Here is a 25241-nt window from a genome sequence, read left to right as displayed (position 1 = left end):
CATACATACACAGGCCAGCAGCCCTTACATCTCTGGCTGATGAATACAGCTTTCCTTTCTTTGGTTTTGCAGTCCCAGGGCAACTGTTGCTTGGAATCTTTCTTTCTTTCTTGAGTCGTATCTGCATCATGCTAGATGGACTGATGATTCCTTTGCGGATCCAACTAGTCCGGCATCCTAAGTTTTATAACCTCTTGAAAGAATACTGATGTTCTGTTTAAGGTATGGTCTGCCTTAGTGAAGAATTACAAATTCTCTGGGAAGAGTTCTTGAGTGATTCGACTAACTGCTGCAGATTCTAGAGGCTTTAGGGTTTCATGTATGTTGTGGTATTGTGAAACTGAACAGAAAATATCAACAATTGTCAGGTTGAGCCATATAGACATCACTCACGTAAGCCCAGAAATTCTCGTCAAGGTTCTAAGAACCAGTGAAGACTGTAAGAGTGCACACTCTTCAGGAGAGTAAGTTAAGAGTTTTGAGGCATGACTCCTCAGTTAGAAAGTGTTTGCCACTTTCTGTAAGCCTTTGTTATGCCTGTTGGTTAAAGGTCTGACATTACATAGGGAAAATGGAACCACACTTTTGTTCACTCTACTTTTATCTCTGCCATCTTCACAACACCCTTTTCCTGTTACTCCCAAGAATTTTGACCGAGCTAATGCAACCTATAGGGTTATAGGCAGGGATCTGAGTCCAGCTCTCCCATGCTGATACCTAACCTTTGAATTTTACCGCTCTTTGAGAGTTGACCTCAGAAGCCACAATGCTCACAATCCTGATCCATCTCACTTTTTTCCAATTAAGCTAGAAATGCAGTGTAGCCTAACAGTACGTAGTGTGCACCTTGCAGGTCTAGACCACAAACCAACACAGTTGATGCAATGAAACCCCAAGGTCAGGGCTTGTGATTGGAGTAGAACAGGGTGGAGATAACTTGGAGTGTTAAGGTAAGCAGGAGGGGAGATTTGAAGGGAGTGTGGAGGGATTTTGTCAATGGACAGTTGGAAAAGGAAGACAGTGGCAGGTACAGGGGACTAGCCAGGTGCAGATGGGTTTAGAGCAAGGATGGGATGGGAAACCTGTGGTCTTCTGGATGTTGTTAGACTTCAGCTCCCATTATCCCCAGTCAACTTGTTCAATGGTTTGGGATGATTGGGAGTTGTAGTCCAACAACACCCGCTGGCCTTCAGGTTCTCCATTCCTCATTTGGTAAATTGCTGGTCCTGATTGCATCCACCCCAGATTTCATTTTACTGTGGATTTGTTTTCATAGTTCATTAAAACTCTGCCTTTGTTTACTCTGGGGAATTGTGAACCCAGTCCATAAAGGGTTTGCAGTGTTGCTGGTGCAGCTAGACTGTGACAGCATCATATCTGGTTTGATTTAAACAAGCATAGTGGAACACATTCACATTTCATTCCTGTGGCACACAGTGTAAATGTGATAACTTCGCTTCTGATGAGTTTCTTCTAGGTTACCTAAATATGGCTATAAAGGATAAATGGGAGGATGTGACCAAGTGTTTCTAGAAAAGTGTTGCATTATGATATATTGTACTAAAATGCACTGCACAGGCCAAGCGGCTGTATCAAAGCAAAATACATGGCTGGATCATTCCAGTCCTCAACACTCGCCAGTTTCAGATTTAAACAATCTGCTTTCCTACTCTACAGCACCCAGAAGTTTCACAAACATTTGAAAAATGATACTTTATTAGTCGATCCAACTGCAGTTTGTTTTAATGTGTTGCAATCCTTACAACTATAATATGATAAAAATATATAATTCAATTTTGAAACCATTTGAGCATAAACTAATAAAATTCCTTGAAAATGCTAATGCTGTGAGGAATTAATCCAACCTGGCATTGCAACAGAAGCCACAACAAACAAACATGTCCTTATGAAATAATAGCTTGTGTTCTTCCCCATTTCTGTCTAACAAGTGAAGGACCAAAAGCATATCAATCACGACAGGGAAAAGATGCCAGCTAAAGCGACAGTGGGAAACAACTAGGCCGGCCCTACCATTTGCCAACAGTGGATTGCAGCAGAGTGCACATAATCAGCCTGACCGTTTTCTCCTTCCTATTTAACAAAACTAGATTAAAATGGACAGAATTTTTTTGCCCCTTTCTTTTTGAGACTGCCATGCCATCTGTGAGTCAGATACCAGACGGCACCACTCTGTCTGTATGGCGTTTAACATGTGATGGGCTCCACACCCCATGACCATTGAACCACATAACTGTAGCGTTTCCAACAAACAGTGGCTCTGGAGTCCATTTTTGGAGCCAGTCCTTTCTGAAGATTGAGTTCCATTTGATTCTAACTGGGGAAGTCAGCACTGGTCGTATTTATTTTCATTCTCACATTCACACTCCGCCCTTCCTCCACCCTTAACAAAAGACTTGACTATATAGGAAAGTTGGCTTTGAAATTGATGCAAGGGCACAATCTGATTTAGGAAGGGTCTCGTATATGACATGCCACTGTACTTGTCCTAATTCACACACAGTGTCTAGGACATCACAAAGGTCTCTTGAAATTTGTACCCATGCATCTCTTTTAGAAAATGTTACCAGCATTTAGAGATTTTGATTATATCAAGTAGTATAAACATTTTATAAATAAATGAATATGCAAGTTTTCAGACAGCTACTAAGACCAAAGAGGTATGTAGATTAGTGTTGATATATTTTGTGTTTGTGCATATATGGCCAATAAAGCTAATCTGCTTTTTTAAGTGTGTATTTGGAAGTGCTGGACATGTACGCACAGCCCATCCCTGTGAAACGCTGCCCATAGTTGTTTGTGGCGGGTGAGAGAAGCTAAACATATTTTATTATGAACAGACTGGAGTGGTTTTTCTGTTATCTGACTGAGCGAGACAATGTGTGGCATCAGAGTTAGCCTAACTATACTCCAGAATGTCAAACACGCTTGCCAAGAGTGGATGTATCAGCTTTATATGGCTGGGAGATTTAGTTTTATCTTAATGTCCTAAAAGGAATAAAGTGCTTACCACTGTTTCTGTGTTTTGGGATGACTCCGCCGCTCTATTGCCATATGCTATAGATTTATTTAATGCTGTGGTTCCTATGTCTCTTTTGATAAATTTCGGTGAAAATCTACGCTAAGAAGGGTAGAGCTATTTCAATATTTATGGAGTTTCAAATAGAGGAATAGGAAAGGAAACACGGTAATTGAAACAACATTTGTGTATATTCTTGCCGTGAAAGTTTCTGAAGCGGGTTTGTCAGTCGCTCTGGATATTAACAGGATTTGAATGAGGTTTGAAAAGATCCATTTTAATTCTAGCTCTTTATCATAGTTATCCAAAACATCCGCCCTTCCCCGCCGCCCCCCCACACTCTCTCCCCCTGCTTTAATGATGAGATTCCAAATCTTAGACCTGAACCATTCTCATTTTCCTTTTCCTTTTCTCCTTGGATTGTAGGCATATTGGAGATAACATCAGTGGAAATTGGAGTTGTAGCAGTTAAATCCATTAGCAGCAACTATTATCTAGCCATGAACAAGAATGGAAAAGTCTATGGTTCGGTAAGTATGTTTTTCTGCCTTTATTTATTTAATCTGTTGTATACTGTTCCTACGCTGGTCCCATTGTTCTGAGCAAGACTGTTTTTGGAATTGGGCAGAAAGAGAGTCTGCTAACTTGTTTTCAGAAGCAGTTGGTTTTTTACACACACACACACACACACACACACACACACACACACACACACCATGGAGTAATATATCATCTCTGAACAAGTTTTGGCATAGATTATGGCATTTGATTTGAGGCCATGTTTACTGAAGTTTTAGACCACTCTTCTTCAACCTTTGGTCTCCAGATATTGTTGGACTACAACTCCCATCATCCTAAGCCAATGTACCAATGGCCAGGGAAGTTGGGAGTTGTAGTCCCAAAACATCTGGGGACCCAAGGTTTGAAGAATATTGGTTTAAAAAAATATATAAATATCCAGTCTTGATCCTTTTATCATCTCACCTCAATCTTCTTCCCAAACCTTTTGCAGCCCTATTAAATTTCCCCAGTCTATTAATGCTCTGTATAGTTCAGAAAGCAACCCTTTTACTCTGTTTTCAGCCACCGTTAAAATAGTTTCAAACATAGTGGTTTGAGAGTTCCTCCCCCTTTCTAGAATCATTAGATCTATCAATTTCTGATGATCTACAACTCAGCCCAAGAAGATGTCATAAATAGATATTTGTGGCTGTCTGGCCAAGCCCCGTAACTTGTTGGAATCCCCAGCTGGTTTCTTCCACTTCTCTCATGCCCAACTGTTTTAACCATATTGCCTCTTTAATGTAACGAACATTGCTAGGTTGTACCAGATGCTAAATGATACAGGACCGTAGCTCAGTAGTAGAGCCAACTGCTTTGCATGAAGAAGATCCCAGATTCAATCTCAATGGAAGACCAGGAGATTCCCCCTGCCTGACACCCTAGAGAGCCACTGCCAGATGGACCAATGGCTTAAGGCAGCTTCTAATATTCCATATTCACTCTGCCTGATTCCTGAACTATAGGAAGCTTGCTTTATCACTTCACACCATACATTCTAAAGCTCTTTGAAACCGCTTTAAACCATCATGGCTTACCCAAAAGACTTCTGGAAGCTGTAGTTTGTTTAGGGTGCTGAGAGTTGTTAGGAGAATCTTGCTCCCCTCCCAGAGCTACAATTCTGAGAGTGGCTTAAACGTCAATCCAGGGAACTCTTGAAACTACAGAAGTCTTTGTTGATGGCAGGGATTGGAACAGGGCCCTTTGGCATCCAAAACATAGGCCCTTCCACTGAGCTATGGCTCTTTCCCTAACTATGAAGCCACCTCCTACCAGGTCAAACTATTTTCCTTCTCGGCAGTGGCGCCCTCCTTCAGTGGAATGCCCACCCCCATCAGATGTCAAGGAGATAAGTATAGCTTTTAGAAGACACCTGAAGGCAGCCCTGTATCAGGAAGTTTTATTATCTTTTTATGTATGTCGGAAGCTGCCCATGGTGGCTGGGCAACCCAGCTGTATGAGCGGGGTACAAATGATTTATTATTATTATTATTATTATTATTATTATTATTATTATTAGATCCCTTTAACTGGTGATGCTAGGGATAGAACCTGGAAACTTCTGCCTGCCAATCATTTGTTCTACTACTGAGCTATTGTCCGTCCTTTCAAGGTAAAACTACCTCTTCACTCTTGAGTGGGCAATGATCCACTCATGACTCAAGCAGGCAGCTAGAGAATTCTCTCATCAGCTCGTTTCGCCTAAGAAGCTGGGTGTTAATTATTTCAAGAAATGCTTATATTTGCTTCCTGGATTAAATAGCCCCTGAAATATCATGCTATTTAAACTTCATTGCTGCCTATGAAAATAAACACCTGCCATTCAGTAGCTACACCGTTTGAAAGCCCTGTTATGAAATCTCAAATAAAGCTGAAGCCCAGCTGCATTAATTTTTTAAAAAAAATAATCAAAAGCTTTTAAGTAATTCTCAGGTGTGTGTTCAGTTTTCTTTTCACCATTTTTGCCAAACAAACTTGCCGTGATATATCTCTCACAACTGTGTTGTAACATCACGTAATGTGAAAGCAGGACTGCAGCAGTGGGATTTGAGAAGTGGGGTTTGAAATCAGCCCACCCCGTTTGCAAAAAAAGGGACAATGCCGGCCGCTTGCAATTTCTAAAAATACTTCTATTTTAAAAATAATTTATATTGTTGCCCAACAAATCAGGCGTGCCTTTTCGGCTTCTTAAAAATGATTTAATTGATTGATTTAATCAAGCTGCAGTTCTCCAAGCTAGACGTTGATCCACAACATACTTATGCCCACCTGTTGACTTCCTATGTCACAGCGCAATCCTGACAATGTCTCCTCAGAAGTAACTCTTACTCAATTCATGGAGGCTTACTCCCAGGTAAATGTGATTAGGATTGCAGTCTGGACTCCAAACATCTAAAATTCACAAAATATTTAATGTTAATTTTTTAAAAATTAAGGTGTTAAACATTGATCTTTCCTCCTCCCATAAGTCAAAGAAGGAATGCCTGCCTGCAAAATAGGTATTTAAAAATTGCATATTTTTCCAGAGGCCGTCGTATGGTCAAAACAATGAAACCCACATGCTTATGATCCAGATTTGGCTGTCTGGAATTGAGATCAAAATACCAGAGGGTCGAGAGTGAAAGTTCCCTATTGGCTCTGATATGCAGAACGTTTTGTACCTTAACACCAAACCCATGATTAACAGGTTATTTTATAACCTTTCCAGAATGTTCTAGTTAGAACTTTTATTCCCAACAAGACCTCCTATGCCTGGATTCAGACTGGCATAGAAGTTTGGCTTTTATAAGCAGATGGATATGAAAAATAGCCTCAGTAAATTTTTCCTAAGGAAAGCTCTCAAAGATTTCCAGCCCAGTTTTTTCAATAAGGTATGAGGCATGTGCAGAACATGTGTAGAGCAAAGGCGAAATCAGTTCATAGACTTGATGCTCAACAGAACCTCCATGGAGCTATCCTCATGCAGGGAGAGAGACTATTCACTTCACACATATACAGCCATACTTTGAAATTTGCACTTCTCTGAATTTTGCAATGCAGTTCTCTTGGCAAGTAGTGTCTATGAAAATATGCACTCACTAGGGTAAAGCTTGCATAAAAGTGCACATATTGGTGCAAATAGCATGCAAAAATGCATTCTATAAGGGGGAAATAATTTTCAAAAATGTGTATTAGGCAAAAAAACGCATACAAAGTGTGCATATTAGGAGAAATTCACACTATAACACTGATAAACTGTTACAATAACTTTTTTAAAAAATAAATCACAAACTGATGTGGAAATGTGGAGAATTTAAGAGTGGGAAAATGAAAAACAAAGAGAAACCAAAATTCTCTAATTTGCCAGTCCCTATCCTCTTGTTTGAGTTACATACAGTGGTACCTCGGTTTATGAACAGTCCTGTTTACGAACTATTCGGTTTACGAACTCTGCAAAACCGGAAGTAGTGTTCCGGTTTGCGAACTTTACCTTGGTCTACGAACAGAATCCAAAAGGTGGAAGGGCACTAGCAGTGGGAGGGAAAGCACACCTCAGTTTAAGAACAGATTTGGTTTAAGAACAGACTTCAGGAACGGATTAAGTTCGTAAATCGAGGTACCACTGTATGTACTACTGTTTAGGCCCTAAAAGCCCTAAACGGCCTCAGCCCAGTATACCTGAAGAAGCGTTTCCACCCCCATCGTTCAGCCTGGACACTGAGGTCCAGCGCTGAGGGCCTTCTGGCGGTTCCCTCGCTGTGAGAAGTGAGGTTACAGGGAACCAGGCAGAGGCCTTCTTGGTAGTGGTGCCCGCCCTGTGGAACACCCTCCCATCATATGTCAAGGAAATAAACAACTACCAGACTTTTAGGAGACATCTGAAGGCAGCCCTGTTTAAGGAAGCTTTTAATATCTGAAGGACTACTGTATTTTAATATTTTGTTGGAAGCCACCCAGAGTGGCTGGGGAAACCCAGCCAGATGGGTGGGGTATATGATGATGATGATGATGATGATGATGTTAGCTTCCTTGGAAAGCAGGAGGGAGGCATTTTAAATGAATTAGATTAAATTTACTTTCCTATGCTTCTTTCTTTTTAAAAAAGAGGAAAGAAAAACCCACCACACAGGAAACACAGGGAACTACCTCATACTGACTGGTCCATATTCAGATCATTTGCTCAGTATTGTCTGGTGTGACTGACAGTGGCCTTTGAGGATTTCAGAGAGGAGCCTCCCTCAGCCCTACCTGGTAATGCTGGGGATTGGACCTGGGACCTGCAAGCTAAGCCAGTGCTACACCCCAGAGCTATAGCTCCTCTCCTTTAAGGACAGCAGTGCAGCTGAGAATGTGTGAGACAAGCTAGACACCAAGTGTGGTGTGGCTTGTGAAAATTGGCTGTACTGATCGATGCCAGAATGTGCCCAGCGCAGACGTGGCCTGAATCTTCTCTACTATCCTGAGTTTATGCTCATCACACTATCTTTGATGGGTGGATACTTCTTCAGTGTGATCAGATCCCATGCCACACTCCTCTAATATTTGACATGGGGGAGAAATCAACTGGGTAGGTGGCTGGGTGAATGGTGCAATTGCTTCCCACATGAGCCAAGCTGCACTCTGAAGTTTTTCCCTTCTAGGCATGAATGCTGCAGTGTAGGGCACAACCCTGTGAAAGAAGTCGTGCAAAAATCAGCCCCGCAAAACGTACATGCAAGTTCATATCCAAATAATAATAATAATAATAATAATAATAATAATTTTTATTTATACCCCGACCTCCCCAGGGCGGCTAACAAGCAATAATAAAAACAAGTTGAATGAATACAACTTAAAAACAAGATTAAAATACAACATTAAAATATAGAAACATTAAAATATTAAAATGCAGCCTCATCACAGGAGGAGAAAGGAAAAAGAGAAAAGAAAGAGGGGGAGGGAATCAAATTCGCTCCAAGCCAAAGGCCAGGCGGAACAACTCTGTCTTACAGGCCCTGTGGAAAGAAATCAGAACCTGCGGGGCCCTGGTCTCATGAGGCAGAGCGTTCCACCAGGCTGGAGCCAGTGTTGAAAAGGCCCTGGCTCTGGTTGAGGCTAATCTAACTTCCTTAGGGCCCGGGACCACTAGGGTGTTGCTATTTATGGACCTTGAGGCTCTCCATGGAGCATACCGGGAGAGGCGGTCCAGTAGGTACGAGGGTGCTAGGCCGTGAAGGGCTTTAAAGGTCAAAATCAGCACCTTAAATCTGACCCTGTACTCCACTGGGAGCCAGTGCAGCTGGAAATCATGCATTTAAAGCACTGACATTAACAGTTTTGGAGAATCCTGGGAATTGCAGTTTGTCAAGAGTGCTGGGAACTGCAGCTCTTTGATGTCCTTACCCTACACCAGGCTTCCTCAATCTTGGCCCTCCAGATGTTTTGAGACTACAATTCCCAACATCCCTGAACACTAGCTAGGGATCATGGGAGTTGTAGGCCAAAAACAAATGGAGGGCCGAGGTTGAGGAAGCCTGCCCTACACAATCTACAGTTTACACCTTTCTCTATGACTGTTAAAGTGGTATAATAGGGCTTTGAATGTACAGTGCAGATGTGCCCAAAATTTACCAATTATTTCTTTCTTACATCACATTGCATTCTAATCTTCTCTCTGTGCATGTGTTTCTTTTTTTCATGTGAAACAGAGGGAGTTTAACAATGACTGCAAACTAAAGGAGAGAATAGAGGAAAACGGATACAATACGTACGCGTCGCTGTTTTGGAGAAACAACGGGAGGCAAATGTTTGTGGCCTTGAATGGAAAGGGAGCCACGAGGAAAGGACAGAGAACCAGGAGGAAAAACACTACCGCTCATTTTCTCCCCATGGTCGTCGAGCAACAGATGAAGGGCCTGTTCTATTGATAGCAGTTGAACCAAAGATCATTTGTCAGGAATACTTGGTAATCCTCTTGAAGAGGAAAGGCAGAAACAGTGCAGACGTCTGCTTGATTGAAAAGAGGGGGGAAGCCTTTGAAGGTTTTGTGCTCTCTGCTGGCACGTGAAGTACTGCTAATTAGTTCTGTGTCATATCTTATAATCAAGACACAAGCTGAATCAAATGGGATGGGAGCTCTTTCCAGTGTGAACAAAATTATTATTATTATTAATATTATTTTTTATCTCCGCGATAGAACTTAAAGGACATGAGACAATGTATGGAATGATGTTGGGGGAAAGTTATTTATGGAATACTAACTCATATCAAAGACCTTCATTGCTCATTCAAGCCTAATGATCCCATGAACGGTTAGGCATGCAAGCATTTACTGGAAATTCATGGATCCTCATATGCAGCGATAAAGAAGATTCTGGAATGGTCTTGTGAAAGAAATGAATAGGATTAAGAAATATAAGCACATTAGAGTAAAACTGTTCTAACAAAATAAATAGTATGGTTCCCCCGCCTTGTATGCTTATGCCATGCTTTTGTACTTCTCCCTAAGTTATTTATTTAATAGGATGTTAAATATCTTTCTTCTCTCTTTTTTGTTTGTTCGTTTGAAGGATTTTCTCAGTTGCTTCCTGTTGCGTTGTTGTTCTTTTTCCTTCTCTGTGTTTCATACAAGATTGACCAAGTCAGATGTCAAAAAGCTCACACAAGTGTCCAAGAGTAGAGAATAGATAAGGCTAGGGCTGTGGTTTTTGTTTGATCTTGTTTGTTTGTTTGTTTTTCCTCTTGAAACTGGGTTTCTTTTTTTCTTTTTTTAATTTTGCACTTAAAATCAATAGGATCAGATATGCATGGGAACTGCAACGTGACCTGTGTGTTTGTGTGTGTGTGTGTGGTTTTTGTCAGCATCACTGATAGTCTTTCCCTGCCACAGGAACAAAAGTTCTCATCCTGCATCATCTGAAGAGTCTTGCTGCTGTTTTGAAATGGGCTGAGTTGAACTGGTACCCAGATGTACATTCCTCTCCAACTTATTTCAGTTAAATGCCTGGTCCCAAAGATGCTGAAATTTAATCAGAGCTCTTCGGCAGGTTTTGTGGAACAGACCGTAAATGCATCCAACTGCATCTTATATTGGTGGGATTATATGTTTTCAGACTAAAGCTGAATTAAGTCTATGGAGTTGCTAACATCTGACAGAACAAATTTGCCTTCTCCTTCTCCCCCTGAAAAAAAGTAAGACAGAAAAGAGCCAAATCTTTTGACTGCAGTCAAACAATTTCAGAAGAGCCGGGATGTATATGGTGTTGAAAAATTGCAGCCTCAATCTGAATAATCTTCCCTTTTTAGCATAGGGTAGCTCCAGATGTTACATAGGACCTGAGGGAGAAGATGTAGGAGTGAATGGCTCTGCTAGTGTAATGAAAACTTGCCTGTGGTCCTCTGGAGAGATGCAGGTGCTTCATATCTCTATCTGTGGGAAAGATACTAACATTCCAACAAGGAGTGGGTCCATGCTGCTCCTATGTAACATTTGGAAGCTGGCCTACAGCTATTCATCATCATACTGGCTTTGGATACAACATACATACCACTGGTGTGAAATAGCAAAAGTTAGTGGTAGCCCCTATTACAATCATTTGGAAACAACAGGGAATATGTCCTTAACTGAAGATATGGGGTTGGGTTGGATGTTCGTTTGCTATCTGATGAGAGCATTGTGCATCAACTCTTGTGTTCTCATTCCCTTGCTTTTGAAAACCTGAGGAACAATGGCTGAGTGCAAAATGGCGGAACATGTAAGTGGGGTGGTCAACTTTTTGTGCAAAACGGGCAGCAGGGAGCCCTAGAAACACCTGGGAGTGATCAGCAAGACCGAGCAGTTGTCTCGTGCCTCTCTCATGTCAACACTGTGATAGTTTGGAGATTTAGCTGTACCTCTGAGATAGGAGCGGGCGAGAGCATTCTTTCAGCTTTATGCCATTTTAATTTTATCCCTTTCTTTGTTTCACTGAAAAGAACCAATGACATATAAGGCACCCCAAGCCAGCTTTGCTTTGCTCACCATGCACATGAGCCGGTGACAGGCCCTTGTGTCTCTGTCTGACTGGGACCTAACATGGAAGAACTGCATAGTCCTTTCTCAAACCAACTCGGACAAATAGGGATATCTGGAACCCCCTCCCTGCGAAGTGCCTCTGAATCACTGATAGCTTATACAAAGAGCAGACCATGTGATAAAACTATTCCTGGACTTTGCCATTTCAGTCCGTTAGGGAGGGCATCAACATCTACTGTATATACTCAGTGTAGAGAAATGAAGGTACCAGGGAGATACCAGATTCCCTTCTAGCATTCTTCCTGGTGGTTTTTTGTTTTTTGTTTAAATGTGTAGGGACTTTTCCATGGGAGAATATTCAAAGAGTGGTCTGAGGCAGTATAGCCTGGAAACAGTTTGAGCATGTGATCTGCTGTTTGTGTAGACTAGACGTGAGACTGGAGGTCTTCAAGCTGTTGGGGATGCTTTAGCTCTGGATTGGGCAACATGGCGTACAAGGTCCCCTCCAACTCTATGATTCTAACCCTAGAGCCCAGGATTTTCTGCATTTAGCAGGAAATGGGCTGTGTGGCCTACAAGTTCCCTTCCAACTCTATGATTCTGAATAAAGCTGTTTGCCCTCTTGCGGTAGACATTTCATAACCCCTCACTGGCAAGGTGGATACTGCCATTCTTGCCCACTTTAACACTGACTAGAATAACCACACTAAAGTGAACAGATCTACTCTGAAGTAAGTGACTTGAGGATTGCAGCCACTATTATTCATATGTGTATATAACTTCTGAGAGCCAGTCTAAAAGCAACATCTTAAATGTTCTTCATTTATCGCAATATATACAATGGCTCTGAAATGCAATATTGGGCACATTTTTAAAATGAAGTGCTCCTATTTTCACAGCTTACACTGAGTAAATGCGATCTTCAGTTAAACATAATTATCAACTTCGTTCAATCTGAGAAAAAAAACACCTATATGATTTTTTTGTTTTACTTTTTTTTTTTCCTTTAACGTTAGAAAGCTGTGGATAGTTCATCAATATAACCATAAAGAGATTCATTTTGTTAGAGCAAGTTAAGTAGAATACTGTACATCAAGCCAACATGTACCACTCTCTTCACATTGTATTCCACTAAATAAATGAATAAATGCGTATGTCTTCTTTGCAGTGTCTGTAGCGGGAAACAGAAGTAGTTTTGTTAATACTTTGATTTTGTTCAAAATACTTTAAGGGACTATGTCGATGCTGTGACTTTGATATTTCTCGTCACGAAAGAAGTCAGTTTGGTTTCTCATTTTGTTTGGAAATAGAATTTTGATACAGAGATTTGTTAATTGTGTCCCTTTTTAAAAAAAACAAACTAATGTATAACCTCTACAAAGGCTGATGATTTTGCAATCTGTTATTATCTATTAGCTACTTATCCGAGTCCCTGTTAAACCAGCATGAGGGGAAAATCTATATGCACAATCCATTATAGTGTGGAAGGGATTGGTATAGGGGAAACACAGCCTGGCTTCTGTTCGCCCCATTTTTGGCAGATGTGCAATGCGTCACCTGAGCCATGTGATATGAGCCATGGAAGGAGAGCGCATCAAACTATCCTCATCCGGCTTTCCCTCGCACCTGGTTGTGAGTCATTTGGCCAAAAGGGCCAGAACATTCAATTGAGCCCAAAGCCAGTTCTTTCCTATTTGGACTGTAGATGTGTGCTAGGATGGAATGTGCCTACAGCTTTCTCCTCGAAGTATGAAATGTTCAAGCTGTATTTCCTGAAGTCTCCCTTTAAAAAAGCGCTTCCCTTATACATGGGATACACTAGGAAGTTCTTCTACACAAGACGCCCTCCCCCCTCCAGTGAAACACATGGCAATCCCAGTCTGATGTGGCCTGAGCCGACGAGGCAGCCATAGGACGTGTGGCTAACATGGTGTGCTCCATTTCTTGCTGGACCACAGCTCACATCGCCACTGGGCCTTGCTGATGGAAGCTGAGGTCCATCAACTTATCGAGGACGCCACACCACACTGACTACCCTGGGGCTAATGCATACTCTTAATTTCGTTTGTGGATGGAAAAAAAAAAATATGTAAAGCTACAGGCAGTGGGCGTCTTGAGATGCTGGAGGTAAATCTAGTAACCTCAGACTGAATAACGAAATGCTCGTTGTCATATCAGGAGAGCACTTCCCTTGCGTTACATTTGCTTTTGTTTTGTTTTCAAAGTGATAATTGCATCTGACAAGGCACCGTGGACCACCCACAACAAAAATTAAATGTTTGTTTGGCAAATAAAGGATTGAATGACCACTCTTCTGAACAGCATCTAGGATACAAACAAGGTTCTCATATCACAGAACCATTAACGTTGCTTTGGGGTCTGGGGGGGGGAGGGGTGTGTGTAAACATTCAAAATTATAGCATTTCGGAAAGTTTGTTTTTTTTTTAAAAAAAAAAAAAAGCTTCTTGCAAAAAGAAAAAAGATATACTGCTGCTTGCAGAAGCTTGGAAGCAATAGTCCCCATCCCATCATGCAGAAAGACAAGAGTATGGATATGTGTTTTCTTTGCGGTGGGAGTAGCTGAATTTTTCTTTTATAGCCTTATAGAAATTTGTTTGTTCTACCCCTCCCACCTCAAAATCCCGCTGATGTTTCACCTGAGGAGCAAACATCCATATTTGATTTTTAGTTTGCTTTCAGTGAACTCAGGAGACAATCCTGGGGTGTGCTGAAAGTAAAACTCACTCCCTGATAAATTCTGCTATTCTTATTGAAATTCCCCTGGGGTTTCCTTTGAAATCCTCCAGGTAGCATTTCACTTGAGGAAGAACCACCAAATTCACTTCGCATTTTGCTTTAAGCAAAATTTTGGGAATACCTCTTTAAGTGGAAGCTTTTAACCACTTTTCTGGTTCCTGGGGATTTTTTTTCTCCTCCCCCCGCCCCCAAAGCTGCCAAAAGCCTTTGTTCAGCTGACGTGCTTTGGTGCCCTCTGTTGCAGGACTGTGCTGCAGTTGGGTTTCCCAGAGTAATATCGTTCCACCAGAACACCGGCATGATCCGCAAGGAACTTCTTGTGCACAAATCTAATTGAAATGAATCTGAGCACTGGTAGGATTCTCATTCATTTCAAAGAGGCTTGGGCCAGAAAAGTTCCCAGGTAGACGTGCCCTAAGTATTTTTCTGTCTCCGTCATAAATATGAGACAAGATAAAAAGAAGGTTATTGTATGGTGTTTTTTTATTAAAAAAAAAAGATTGAACATGTATAGTATATTTAAATAATAAAAAATAATAAAATTCTGGGAGTAGAGAATGTTTTTGTACGTGTGTCTTTTTGTTTTACTACTTTGAAACAACATGAACTGTAACCCATAAATGCAAAGGAAGAAAAGGGCATTGTGCAATGAAAGGTGGGGTTTGAGAGCCTCCATACAAACACTGGGTAAGGGGGAAATCAAATAAAAAATATACTCATTTAATACAGGTTGGAACAGTCACCTTGACTGACTCCATCACACTCAAAAAAATAATAATAATTAGCTGAATTTCATGGAAGAAGTGCCATAGTCCATGGCCATTGATGGGTACAGAGAATTTTGATAAAAATTGAAACAGGAGTAGAAATTACCAAGGAATACAATCGGTATTTGCTGTTGCTGCTTTCAGTTCATAAATGATAGGTGGTAGCTGATTATGTTTCTTCCCCTTTTGCATTGTGTTTTCTTTCCATTGAAATTAATGGGGTGGTAATAACGTAATTATTAATGGGGTACTAATAACGTAAGGGATGCGGGTGGTGCTGTGGGTTAAACCACAGAGCCTAGGACTTGCTGATCAGAAGGTCAGCGGTTCGAATCCCCGCGATGGGGTGAGCTCCCGTTGCTCGGTCCCTGCTCCTGCCAACCTAGCAGTTCGAAAGCACGTTAAATAGGTACCGCTCCGGTGGGAAGGTAAACGGCGTTTCCGTGCGCTGCTCTGGTTCTCCAGAAGCGGCTTAGTCATGCTGGCTACATGACCCAGAAGCTGTACGCCGGCTCCCTCGGCCAATAAAGCGAGATGAGCGCCGCAACACCAGAGTCGGTCGCAACTGGACCTAATGGTCAGGTGTCCCTTTACCTTTTTATTAACATAATGATGTAATTTCACCACAGTGGATGGTGGTTGCAAAACATCACTTTTCATGGAAGATGAACTGCATCAGGGGCCCTCCAATGGTCCTTTTTATTATGTAATCAGTATGATTTTTGTTCATGGCGGTATATTGTTAGTGCCTGCAAAAGTTCCGGGGTGGACCTTTGGCATCATTCCCATCTACCACATGCCCAACAACTACCCGTTGAATTCCTGTAGCTTTTTATACCACTAATGTTCCTGGTGTGGTTGGGGTGTCCACTTTCGCTATACTATAGCACAAGAGTGCCCCTCCAGGTCAGGTAACACTAGTAATACAATCCCAAATGTGCAAGAACCATCAACTTCAAGGGTTTATTTATATACCAAAGCCCCCCCCCCCATTGGTCAACAGCATATTAATGCAAGAGAAATACAGTGGTACCTTGGGTTAAGAACTTAATTCGTTCTGGAGGTCCGTTCTTAACCTGAAACTGTTCTTAACCTGAGGTACCACTTTAGCTAATGGGGCCTCCTGCTGCCACACGATTTCTGTTCTCATCCTGAAGCAAAGTTCTTAACCCGGGGTACTATTTCTGGGTTAGCGGAGTCTGTAACCTGAAGCGTCTGTAACCTGAGGTACCACTATATGCAATAAAAGCACAACCAATCATTCAAAACAATAGCAAAGTCCCAAACTACCCATCAATTACACTGAATATATCTTAGGAATGCCACTTAACCCGCTGTTAAGAAACACAGAAACCACTCAACATGCCAGCAGGTACAAACTGCCCTCCTGTTCCACCAATGGGTTCTCTCCCTGTGGCAGATACTCCTCCTCTCTCCCACTACAACCTACCAGCCAGGAAAGAACATGCTCAATTAACCCCACATTGTAATAACCAGAGCCTGGAGGTAAAAAAGAGGGAGGAAATCCTACAAGCCAGGGGTTGGGAGGAACAATATCCAGCAGACTCTCATCCTAGAGCGTGAAACAACTTATTTCTCTCTCTGCTAAAGTGTTCCCACCAGCCCACTGGTTTGAAGCAGGATCAAAGTCAGCTCAGCTTTGGCAGGATTTGCATCAGTGCTGCACCAAAGCAAAGAAAGAACATCCTTCCATGGGTCTTTAGGATGTGGGAAAGGCAACAGATAGAACCCCATTTTGTACATTACTGGAGCGATGTGAACTGGCAGGATGACAGGGAGGAGGAAGAGGAGGAAGACGATCCTGGCGAAGGGTATAGCTGGGACTGGGACACACTGGGGCAAGCAGGGGATGGGGAAGGAAGTACTCACAGGGTGATGGAGGATGGCAAGGGGATGGGGGGGTCGGTGCACAAGAACCAGAGCAGCAGGACCCATCACCAGAGCCAGAGGGGTCACTGTTTCCATAAACACAGCAGGCTCTGAGGGAGCATTGGGAGGGGTGTTCAAAGAGGCTGAGGCAGGTAAGTACCCACAGCCCAGCTCCCTAGCTGGCCATGTGAGGCTTGCTAGCTCTGGGAGGAGGTGTGTGATTCCTCAGCTGGAGTAGGCTCACAACTGGTGAGGGACGCATGTCTCATCAAGTCCAGATGCTGCAATCAGCATGCAAAGTAGAAAAGAAAAACAGCGCTGAGATGCTGTGTCTACTCAACTGCCCACATTGATAGATCTTGGCTTGGATGCTCCTAGACCTTTATGGGAGTGTGCTTTGTGTTTGACTCTGGACCGTATCCTGACTGGTGGACTTCAGACTTGGCTCCTTGGGTTAACCCTGTACTGTGTCTCTTGACCTTTGGACTTTGCTTGTGTGGATTAACCCCTGGACTTTGAACTTTGGACTAGGCATACTGACTTGCTGCCAAGTAGACCAGGGGTTCAGGACAAGCAGAGAGGGGTGTTCTTCTAGGTGGCTTTGTCCCATACTGCTGCGGCAACTTCTTCTTTTTTACTGTTTATAGAATTTATATCTTCCTGAAGGAGCCCAGGGTGGCAAACGCACAAGCACCCTGTAGATCACCTTATGTACCCATGCATGCACGTAAAGGATGATCTTAGCCCAAAGGTGCTCTCTTTTGTGGTAAAGGATCTCCAATTATAGGGAAAGCTAGTTGGAATCCATTTTATACCATTATGAGAGAGAATCTTGTTCTAAGGATATAGATTCTGTCGGACATGCACCCCCCCTATTTAACTTTTAATGTTTTAAATTCTAGTTGATTTAGCAAAAGCAAATGCAAAATTGTATGGATTGTATACTTTGGGTGTATACTTATATATGGATATGTAAATTGTATATGTGGAGTCTATACGTATTTTATTTTTGATGTCTTTTGATATTCTACTTTGTTCTATGTACAAGTTGATGTTACTCATGAGGAAACCAGGCAGCCTTTTTCATAGGTTACTCCTTCTCCTTTGCAAACCGATTTCCAAGAGTATCTTATCTTTTAGTTCAGTCAGATGCCATTATCTAGCTCATACCTTTATTATTGCACTGGAAATGGACTCTTGTTGAATCTCTTAACTTGGAATCCCACAGGTAGTAAAGGAGCCCATTGTTACATGTGAAAATGTCATGCAATGGGGTTGGATGCTACAACATATTAATGCAACCAGATGTTAGCAGGGGGGAGAGGAACTGATGCAGTGGAAGGTAGGCTGTTAAATCATTTGCTCAGCTGTCTCCCCACTGAGAGGAGGACTTTGGCATGCCTACGGAGTATGACTCATATCTGACAGCTCCTTTTAAAGACTCAAGGCAAATACAATCGCTAACACACAAACCAATTTATTATTTCTGAACGGTGCCAATTTTCTGTGATTTTTGTCATCCATTTCTTTCAGCTCTTCTTGCTGATTTGGCTTTTTCTTCCCCTTCCTCCCAGGCTCTTAGGACTCCTTTGGCATCCTTTGCCTTGAGATCAGCATATTTGTTTGAAAATAAAAGTACAGAGTCTTTGCCATTACAATCTCTCAGTTCTCTTTGCTGGCTTCCCTGTCAGTTCCAGAATGAATCTCATCACCCTTTCTTGTTTTACTTTACCCCACTTTCCACAGCCTTCAGTCTTGCAAAAAGAAAAAGAAGGTACTTGCCATATTTTAGACAAAGCTTTTTAATCTGCAAAGTGCATTACAATCTTTATTGTAACTGGTTGCTCTTGTTGTGGGTGTGTTAAAATATTTTTATTAAACTCTTAACATAAAAATGGTTACATAACATTTGCAGTGAGCGTGTCACTTCATACAGAGTTGGCTTTGTTAAGGACGAGACCTCTCCAAAAGATTGTATGGGGTGGGACCTAAGTCCTGCTGATGGTTGATAAAATCAACAAATGGCTGCCTTATAGCCAGAGCTGTAGCTAGGTGATCTTGCACCCCTGGCAGAACCATCCAGATTGCGCCCCCCCAGCCACAGACAAATTAGCTCTTCTTTCTGCCTCTCCTCAAATCCTGCCCCCTACCCTTCCACCCATTCAATCCACCCTCTATTTAAAACCATTTCTTATGATGCAATAATCAATATTTATATTTATGGATATATTTTTAGCCAATTTTGCTCCCCTCCATCGCCTGCACCCCTGGTGGGGGCCTACCTCACCACCCCCTAGCTACGGCCCTGCATATAGCATGGGGCCAGTCCTTTTTTTGGTGGTGCCCCTTCCAAGCCAGGCATAGTGAGTTAGTTTTTCTATCAGGGCTGCCTGCCAGACTCTATTTAGCTACTTGCCATATGGGAGGCCTGCTGCATCCTTTCAATGTGATGCTCATTCCGATCTGGCTGCCACCAATAGCACAGAAAGGAGCGTTTTAATATGGGTGGGTATATTGTCTATTTCAGTGATTGACAGGAGGGCTGTGACTGGGCTGAGCAGTGTATTGTGTCCAGAGATGGAGAACTGGGTGGCAAATATATCCCTCCAGAGGTTGGTCATCTTTGTACAGGTCCACCACATATGAATGGTAGTGCCAATTTCAGGCACATTTCCAGTAGAGGGTTGATAAGTGATGTGTTAATTCTATGGAGGCAAAGGGCTGTCCAGTGTCATTGGAGTGGTTTTCTTTCTTTTCCTTTCCTTTCTTTTCTTTCCTTTTTCCTTTTTTGTGTTTTGTTTTTCTTTCTTGTTTGTATAGCTTTATTTTGGATTCAATGTTTGTAATTTTTGTTGTAACTTTGCATTGAAAATTAAAAAAAGAAAGAAAGAAACTGACAGGATGATTTGCACCCATTTTCAGGAGTATTGCACATACCAGTGAACAAAACAGTATGTCCTTTATACATTAGATCAACAACTTCATTCCATCCCTATACCATGGGGGGGGAAATCTGCGGACTTTCGAAATACTTAATGAGGTGCTCCAAGGGCTTCCCTGAATGCAGGAAAAAATGGGTTTCCATATTTACCTATGGGGATAGCAATATATTTTCCATCTTCTTCTCTGGCGATTACTGTTAGCCAAGTAAGATTATCTTTCATAAACACGGTTTTGAGTCCGTAGGTGGCTGTGGAGGCCAATTTTGGATCCCCACATCCTTCCACAGTGGGGACATTGGTTTCTGGGTGGGAGTTGATCATGGTGTGGATTTGCCAAGCATGCCTTCCTCTTAACATGTTTCTTTGCGTCCTGAGTTCAAGTGTCTTCAAAGCCCATGACACCTTTGGTATAGGCTGTTCTCCAATTGGAGCACCCACAGGCAGGTGTTTCCCAATTGTTGGTGTTTATACTACTTTTTTCCCCATACAGTGTACATATTTTCCATAAAGTGTACTTGGCAGTCCTCTGTACGTTTATCCTGGCAGCCCTCTGGACAGCTGTAATCTAATTACCATTACATTACATTGTGACTCTGTTGTGATACACCACTGCTTCCAGGAGCTTATTATACATGCAAACGGAGGGCAAACCAGTATTCCAGAGGTATTTGTGGCATTATCACAGAGGTACCATTTGTGAAGTTATCTGCATTTCTGTTTTGCTTCTTGATCTATACAAGTATTGGGGACATAGCTCGCCATCAGATGGATAGATGAGCAGGTGTTTCAAATTCTCATTTAGCCTTCAGTGCCTGTTAAAACTGCTAGTTATTTTCAGTGGTTGTGGCTGTTATGTGATGTAATGTGCATTTACCTGTCCACAGGGAACAAGACTGAGACCACCAGGCATGTGCTCCTATGTAAAAACACTACACAGCCATTACTGGTAATAGTTTTCCATCATTAACAACCTGAGGTCAAATGCAAGGCAACAACTTAGAAAGGAAGTGCACCATATCCTATTACAAATCCCCTGAGCCATCCAGTCTCCCAGAATTAAGTGTACAAGTGTGCTTAGAGTGTTGAACAGACTGGGGAACGTAAGCAGCTAAAGCCTTAGCAACTTAAAAGATATGGAAGCCAACCCAACTCTGTTTGGGGGCAGTTTTGTGTTTGTTTCTTTATTTTGCTGACTAAGCGGTGAGATGTATGTCTGGTGCAATTTGAGAGCAACAAGACCAACCACGTTATGGTAGGTAAAGTATGCAAGGTAGCTATATCTGGCCCACCAGTGCTTTTTGTTCAGATCTCTCTTGATTATTGCTGACAATCATGAGATGACTTATCCATGAGATGGTTGATCAAGGAACAGGAAGCCTAGAAGTGAGAGGGGTCACAGAGAGAACTCCATAGTTCCTGAATTGGGGTGGTCCATGTAGTGCCACCCAGATGTTATTGGACATGTAACATGCACATTGGAAGTGTGTCCAAGAAACAGAACCTAAGACAGGGCTATGCATATGAAAGGGTGGGACAATTCAAGGAAGAATGGGAGTGCTTTGCAGTGTTAGGGACCTGCCTCCATAGAATCATGGAGTTGGAAGGTCCCTCAAAGATTATCATGTCCAACCCTCTGTCCATGCAGCCTGCCTTCCTGAAAGGTGACTATCCAGCCTCTGCTTTAAAGATAAATAAGTAAATAAACCTCCAATGAAGGAGAGTTTATCACCTTACAAGGCAGTCTGTTCCACTGTCATACAATGTTTAGGTTCTTTCTAATGTTTCTTCAAAATCCACTTTCCTGTCATTTGAACCTGGTGTTATGGCTTCTGAGAAGAGAATAAGAGTTTGGATTTGATATCCCACTTTATCACTACCCGAAGGAGTCTCAAAATTCTCCTTTCCCTTCCTCCCCCACAACAAACACTCTGTGAGGTGAGTGAGGCTGAGAGCCTTCAAAGAAGTGTGACTAGCCCAAGGTCACCCAGCAGCTGCATGTGGAGGAGCGGAGACGGGAACCCGGTTCCCCAGATTACGAGACTACCGCTCTGAACCACTACACCACACTGGCTCTGCCCTCTGGAGCTGCCTTCCCCAACCTGGTGCCTTCCAGATATTTTGAAACACTGCTGACCATTGGCCACGCTAAGCTGATGGGTGTTATAGTCTGAAAACATCTTGATGGCACTAGGTTGAGAGAGCCTGTTCTGGAGCAACAGAAGATCCATTTGCTTCTAAGTCCATATGGCAGCATTAACTGGAGTCCTTTTTGAAATCGGCTATCGTATCACCTCTTCTCCATCCTGATGGGCTATCAAGATGAACCCTTATATACTGTGTTTGGGGAGGATTCCATTTGCCCCAAAGGTGGGGGAGAGCATGCTGTTTACACAGGAGACAAGATCACTCCTTATTCTGAGATTTTATTCTAGAGACTCTTTGAAGGAAACCAAAGTCTGACCAAGTTACAACTCGCAACTAATAAAACTTTAACAAGGCATTCTCAAAAGGCAAAAGTGGGGACAAATTAGGGACTAGTAAATAGTAAATAGCTAGGGACGCGGGTGGTGCTGTGGGTTAAACCACAGAGCCTAGGACTTGTCGATCAGAAGGTCAGTGGTTCGAATCCCTGCGACGGGGTGAGCCCCCGTTGCTCGGTCCCTGCTCCTGCCAACCTAGCTGTTTGAAAGCACTTCAAAGTGCAAATAGATAAATAGGTACCACTCCGGTGGGAAGGTAAACAGCGTTTCCATGCGCTGCTCTGGTTCGCCAGAAGCGGCTTAGTCATGCTGGCCACATGACTCGGAAGCTGTACGCTGGCTCCCTCGGCCAATAAAGCGAGATGAGCGCTGCAACCCCAGAGTTGTCCGCGACTGGACCTAATGGTCAGGGGTCCCTTTACCTTTAAATAGTGATAATTGGAGCTTACAGACCATTACAAGTAGTAGGTTGTTTCCTTCCTCCCCCTCGCCAAACTCTTGGCTGAGACTCAGTACTGGGTGGTGGGGGGAGGCGTTTAAGAGTTAACTTTCTCGTTGCTTAAATATCCCATGCCATACCTTTTTAAGGTTCAGCAAAGTTTCAGAATAGACACAAACTGCATTTTATCCCAACGGCTTCTCCTGTCTGCAACACGCAGCCACTTTTTGGTTTTAATTATTGATGTTGTCTTTGTTTGTTTGAGGCCTTCCCAGTTTCTCTGTGTTGTTAACATTTCTCCAGTAACATTGCTGTGCCTCATGTAAATACAAAGAATTTTCTTAAGTCGAGCCAGATCGCCTTTAATACTTCACCGTATAACTAGTGCAGCCCTAATTAAATAGAGGACAGATGGCGGTCCTCATATAATACACAGAAATCTTGTGAGGTTTGCTCTTTTTTTATTGAGCATGAAATACATAACAGATTTCTTGCCACCTAGGTAGAATTGAACGAGATACAACTTCCCTCTTCCCTTTCACGTTTGTAAAGTCTTTTGGAAACACGCTGAGCAAAAATAAATTTCAAAAATTGTACTTTCAAGGCTTTTGGAGCAAACACTTGAAAAGTCCAAGTTCTTTGAGAGCAGTGACCAAAGAAATAGAAAAATCAAGGTATTAGGTGGGGCAAAGGTTGTAATACAGAGCATCTCCTCCACTCTTTGGAGACAAGGCCCATTGGGGCCCATTCACATGGAATCCATGCATGCAGTACAACAGAATTGTCCTCTCCCCCACCCCTTCTCTTCCTAGATCTAGCTGTTTGAACATGCTCAGTAGGTAGCATTTGGAGAAGCGACTGACTACATTGAGAAGATTCCAAAAATCCAGGCTGGCCCCAAAAGAGAGAAGCAGCTGTTCGGGTGTTGGGAATTTTGCTAATTTATATGCCCGCTGTTGGAGGTATTTGCAGATACAGTGGTACCTCGGGTTACACACGCTTCAGGTTACAGACTCCGCTAACCCAGAAATAGTGCTTCAGGTTAATAACTTTGCTTCAGGATGAGAACAGAAATCGTGCTCCAGCGGTGCAGCAGCAGTGGGAGGCCCCATTAGCCAAAGTGGTGCTTCAGGTTAAGAACAGTTTCAGGTTAAGAACAGAGCTCCGGAATGAATTAAGTACTTAACCCGAGGCACCACTGTATGCCCTGAGATCAAAGCATCAACTAGAGGTCCTTTTTAAGACAACAAAAGGAAGTTAATTATTTTAGGAGTGGTTAAGGGTATTTTCTGATGGAATTAATATGGGGCCTTAATAGTGAAGCCAATATGGTGGTGAAATGTTTATTTTTTGCTAGTAAGTGTTTTCAGATTCCTCAACGAATCAGTATTTTATTAACATTGCAGCAATCTAGGCTGGCACGGGAAGAGAGAAACTGCTCTAGAGTGGTTGGGGAGGCCTGCTTTTAAGTAGAGGGCCACATTCACACCATACATTTAAAGTGCTATGGTCACCATTTTAAACAGCCATGGCTTTGCCCAAAGAATTATGGGAACTGCAGTATGTTAAAGGTGCTCAGAGATATTAGGAGGCCTCTATTACCCTCACAGAGCTACAGTTCTCAGAGTTCCCTGTGAAGAGCAACTGATGACTAAACTACTGAGACTGAATCACTGGCATCTCCAGGTAGGGATAGGAGAGATTACCTGTCTGAAGCCTAGGCAGTGTAGACAAAGCTGAACCAGAAGGACCAATGGTCTGTCAGTATAAGGCAGCTTCTTATGCTGCTTTCCATGGCTGTGACATCATGGATCTTTTGCTGAACAGCTCATTCATGGTGCAGCAACAGTGATGGATTAAGCAAGGGAATACTGTCAATCATATGCTATGTCTCAAAAGTTTTAAGATGTGTAACATAGGTGTCCCTCCAGGGTGAGCTTTCAATATTTATTTCACTCTTCTTCTTCTTCTTCTTCTTCTTCTTCTTCTTCTTCTTCTTCTTCTTCTTCCGCTTTGCTGGATCAACAAGGGCACCAGATTTTGATACACTCATGGTTGCAAACTCCACAAATGATGTAAATTCTGACTAAACAATTGGTGTCTTTTGTCCCAGGATGATAGGTCAGTCTGACATGTTTCTCAGAAGCTTCCCCATGAAACTAACTGCAGAGACATGTTCAGCATGGGATTTTTGGAATTACAGTAGCTTTCCCTGATGTCATCTCTTTCCCTGATGACACATCTCAGAGGCAAGACGTAATCTGCTTTTCTTTTCTTTTCTTTTCTTTTCTTTTTTCATTTGCAAACTACAATGCGTTTAAGACTATGAAGAAGAGCCATACTGGATCGGGGGGGGGGGTGTGTCCATCTAATCCAGCATTCTGTTTTCTACAGAG

The 25241-nt window shown here is 42.4% G+C and overlaps 2 protein-coding genes across 2 annotated transcripts in view; both read left to right on the top strand.

Moving 5' to 3' along the window:
- FGF10 (fibroblast growth factor 10) overlaps positions 1-14885 on the top strand; it is a 96071-nt gene extending 81186 nt beyond the window's left edge. The window contains exons 3-4 of the mRNA XM_080973192.1: positions 3464-3567; positions 9265-14885. Coding sequence (XP_080829318.1) covers positions 3464-3567; positions 9265-9483 — 323 coding nt within the window. The 3' untranslated portion in view covers positions 9484-14885. The remainder of the gene's footprint in view (positions 1-3463; positions 3568-9264) is intronic.
- LOC308458058 (uncharacterized protein C5orf34 homolog) overlaps positions 1-25241 on the top strand; it is a 388338-nt gene that overhangs the window by 85449 nt on the left and 277648 nt on the right. The gene's annotated exons all lie outside the window — the stretch shown is intronic.

This window comes from Podarcis pityusensis (genome assembly GCF_964106645.2).
Source record: "Podarcis pityusensis genome assembly, chromosome: 11".
Lineage (NCBI taxonomy): Eukaryota > Metazoa > Chordata > Lepidosauria > Squamata > Lacertidae > Podarcis > Podarcis pityusensis.
This window is presented reverse-complemented; position numbering and strand designations above follow the sequence as displayed.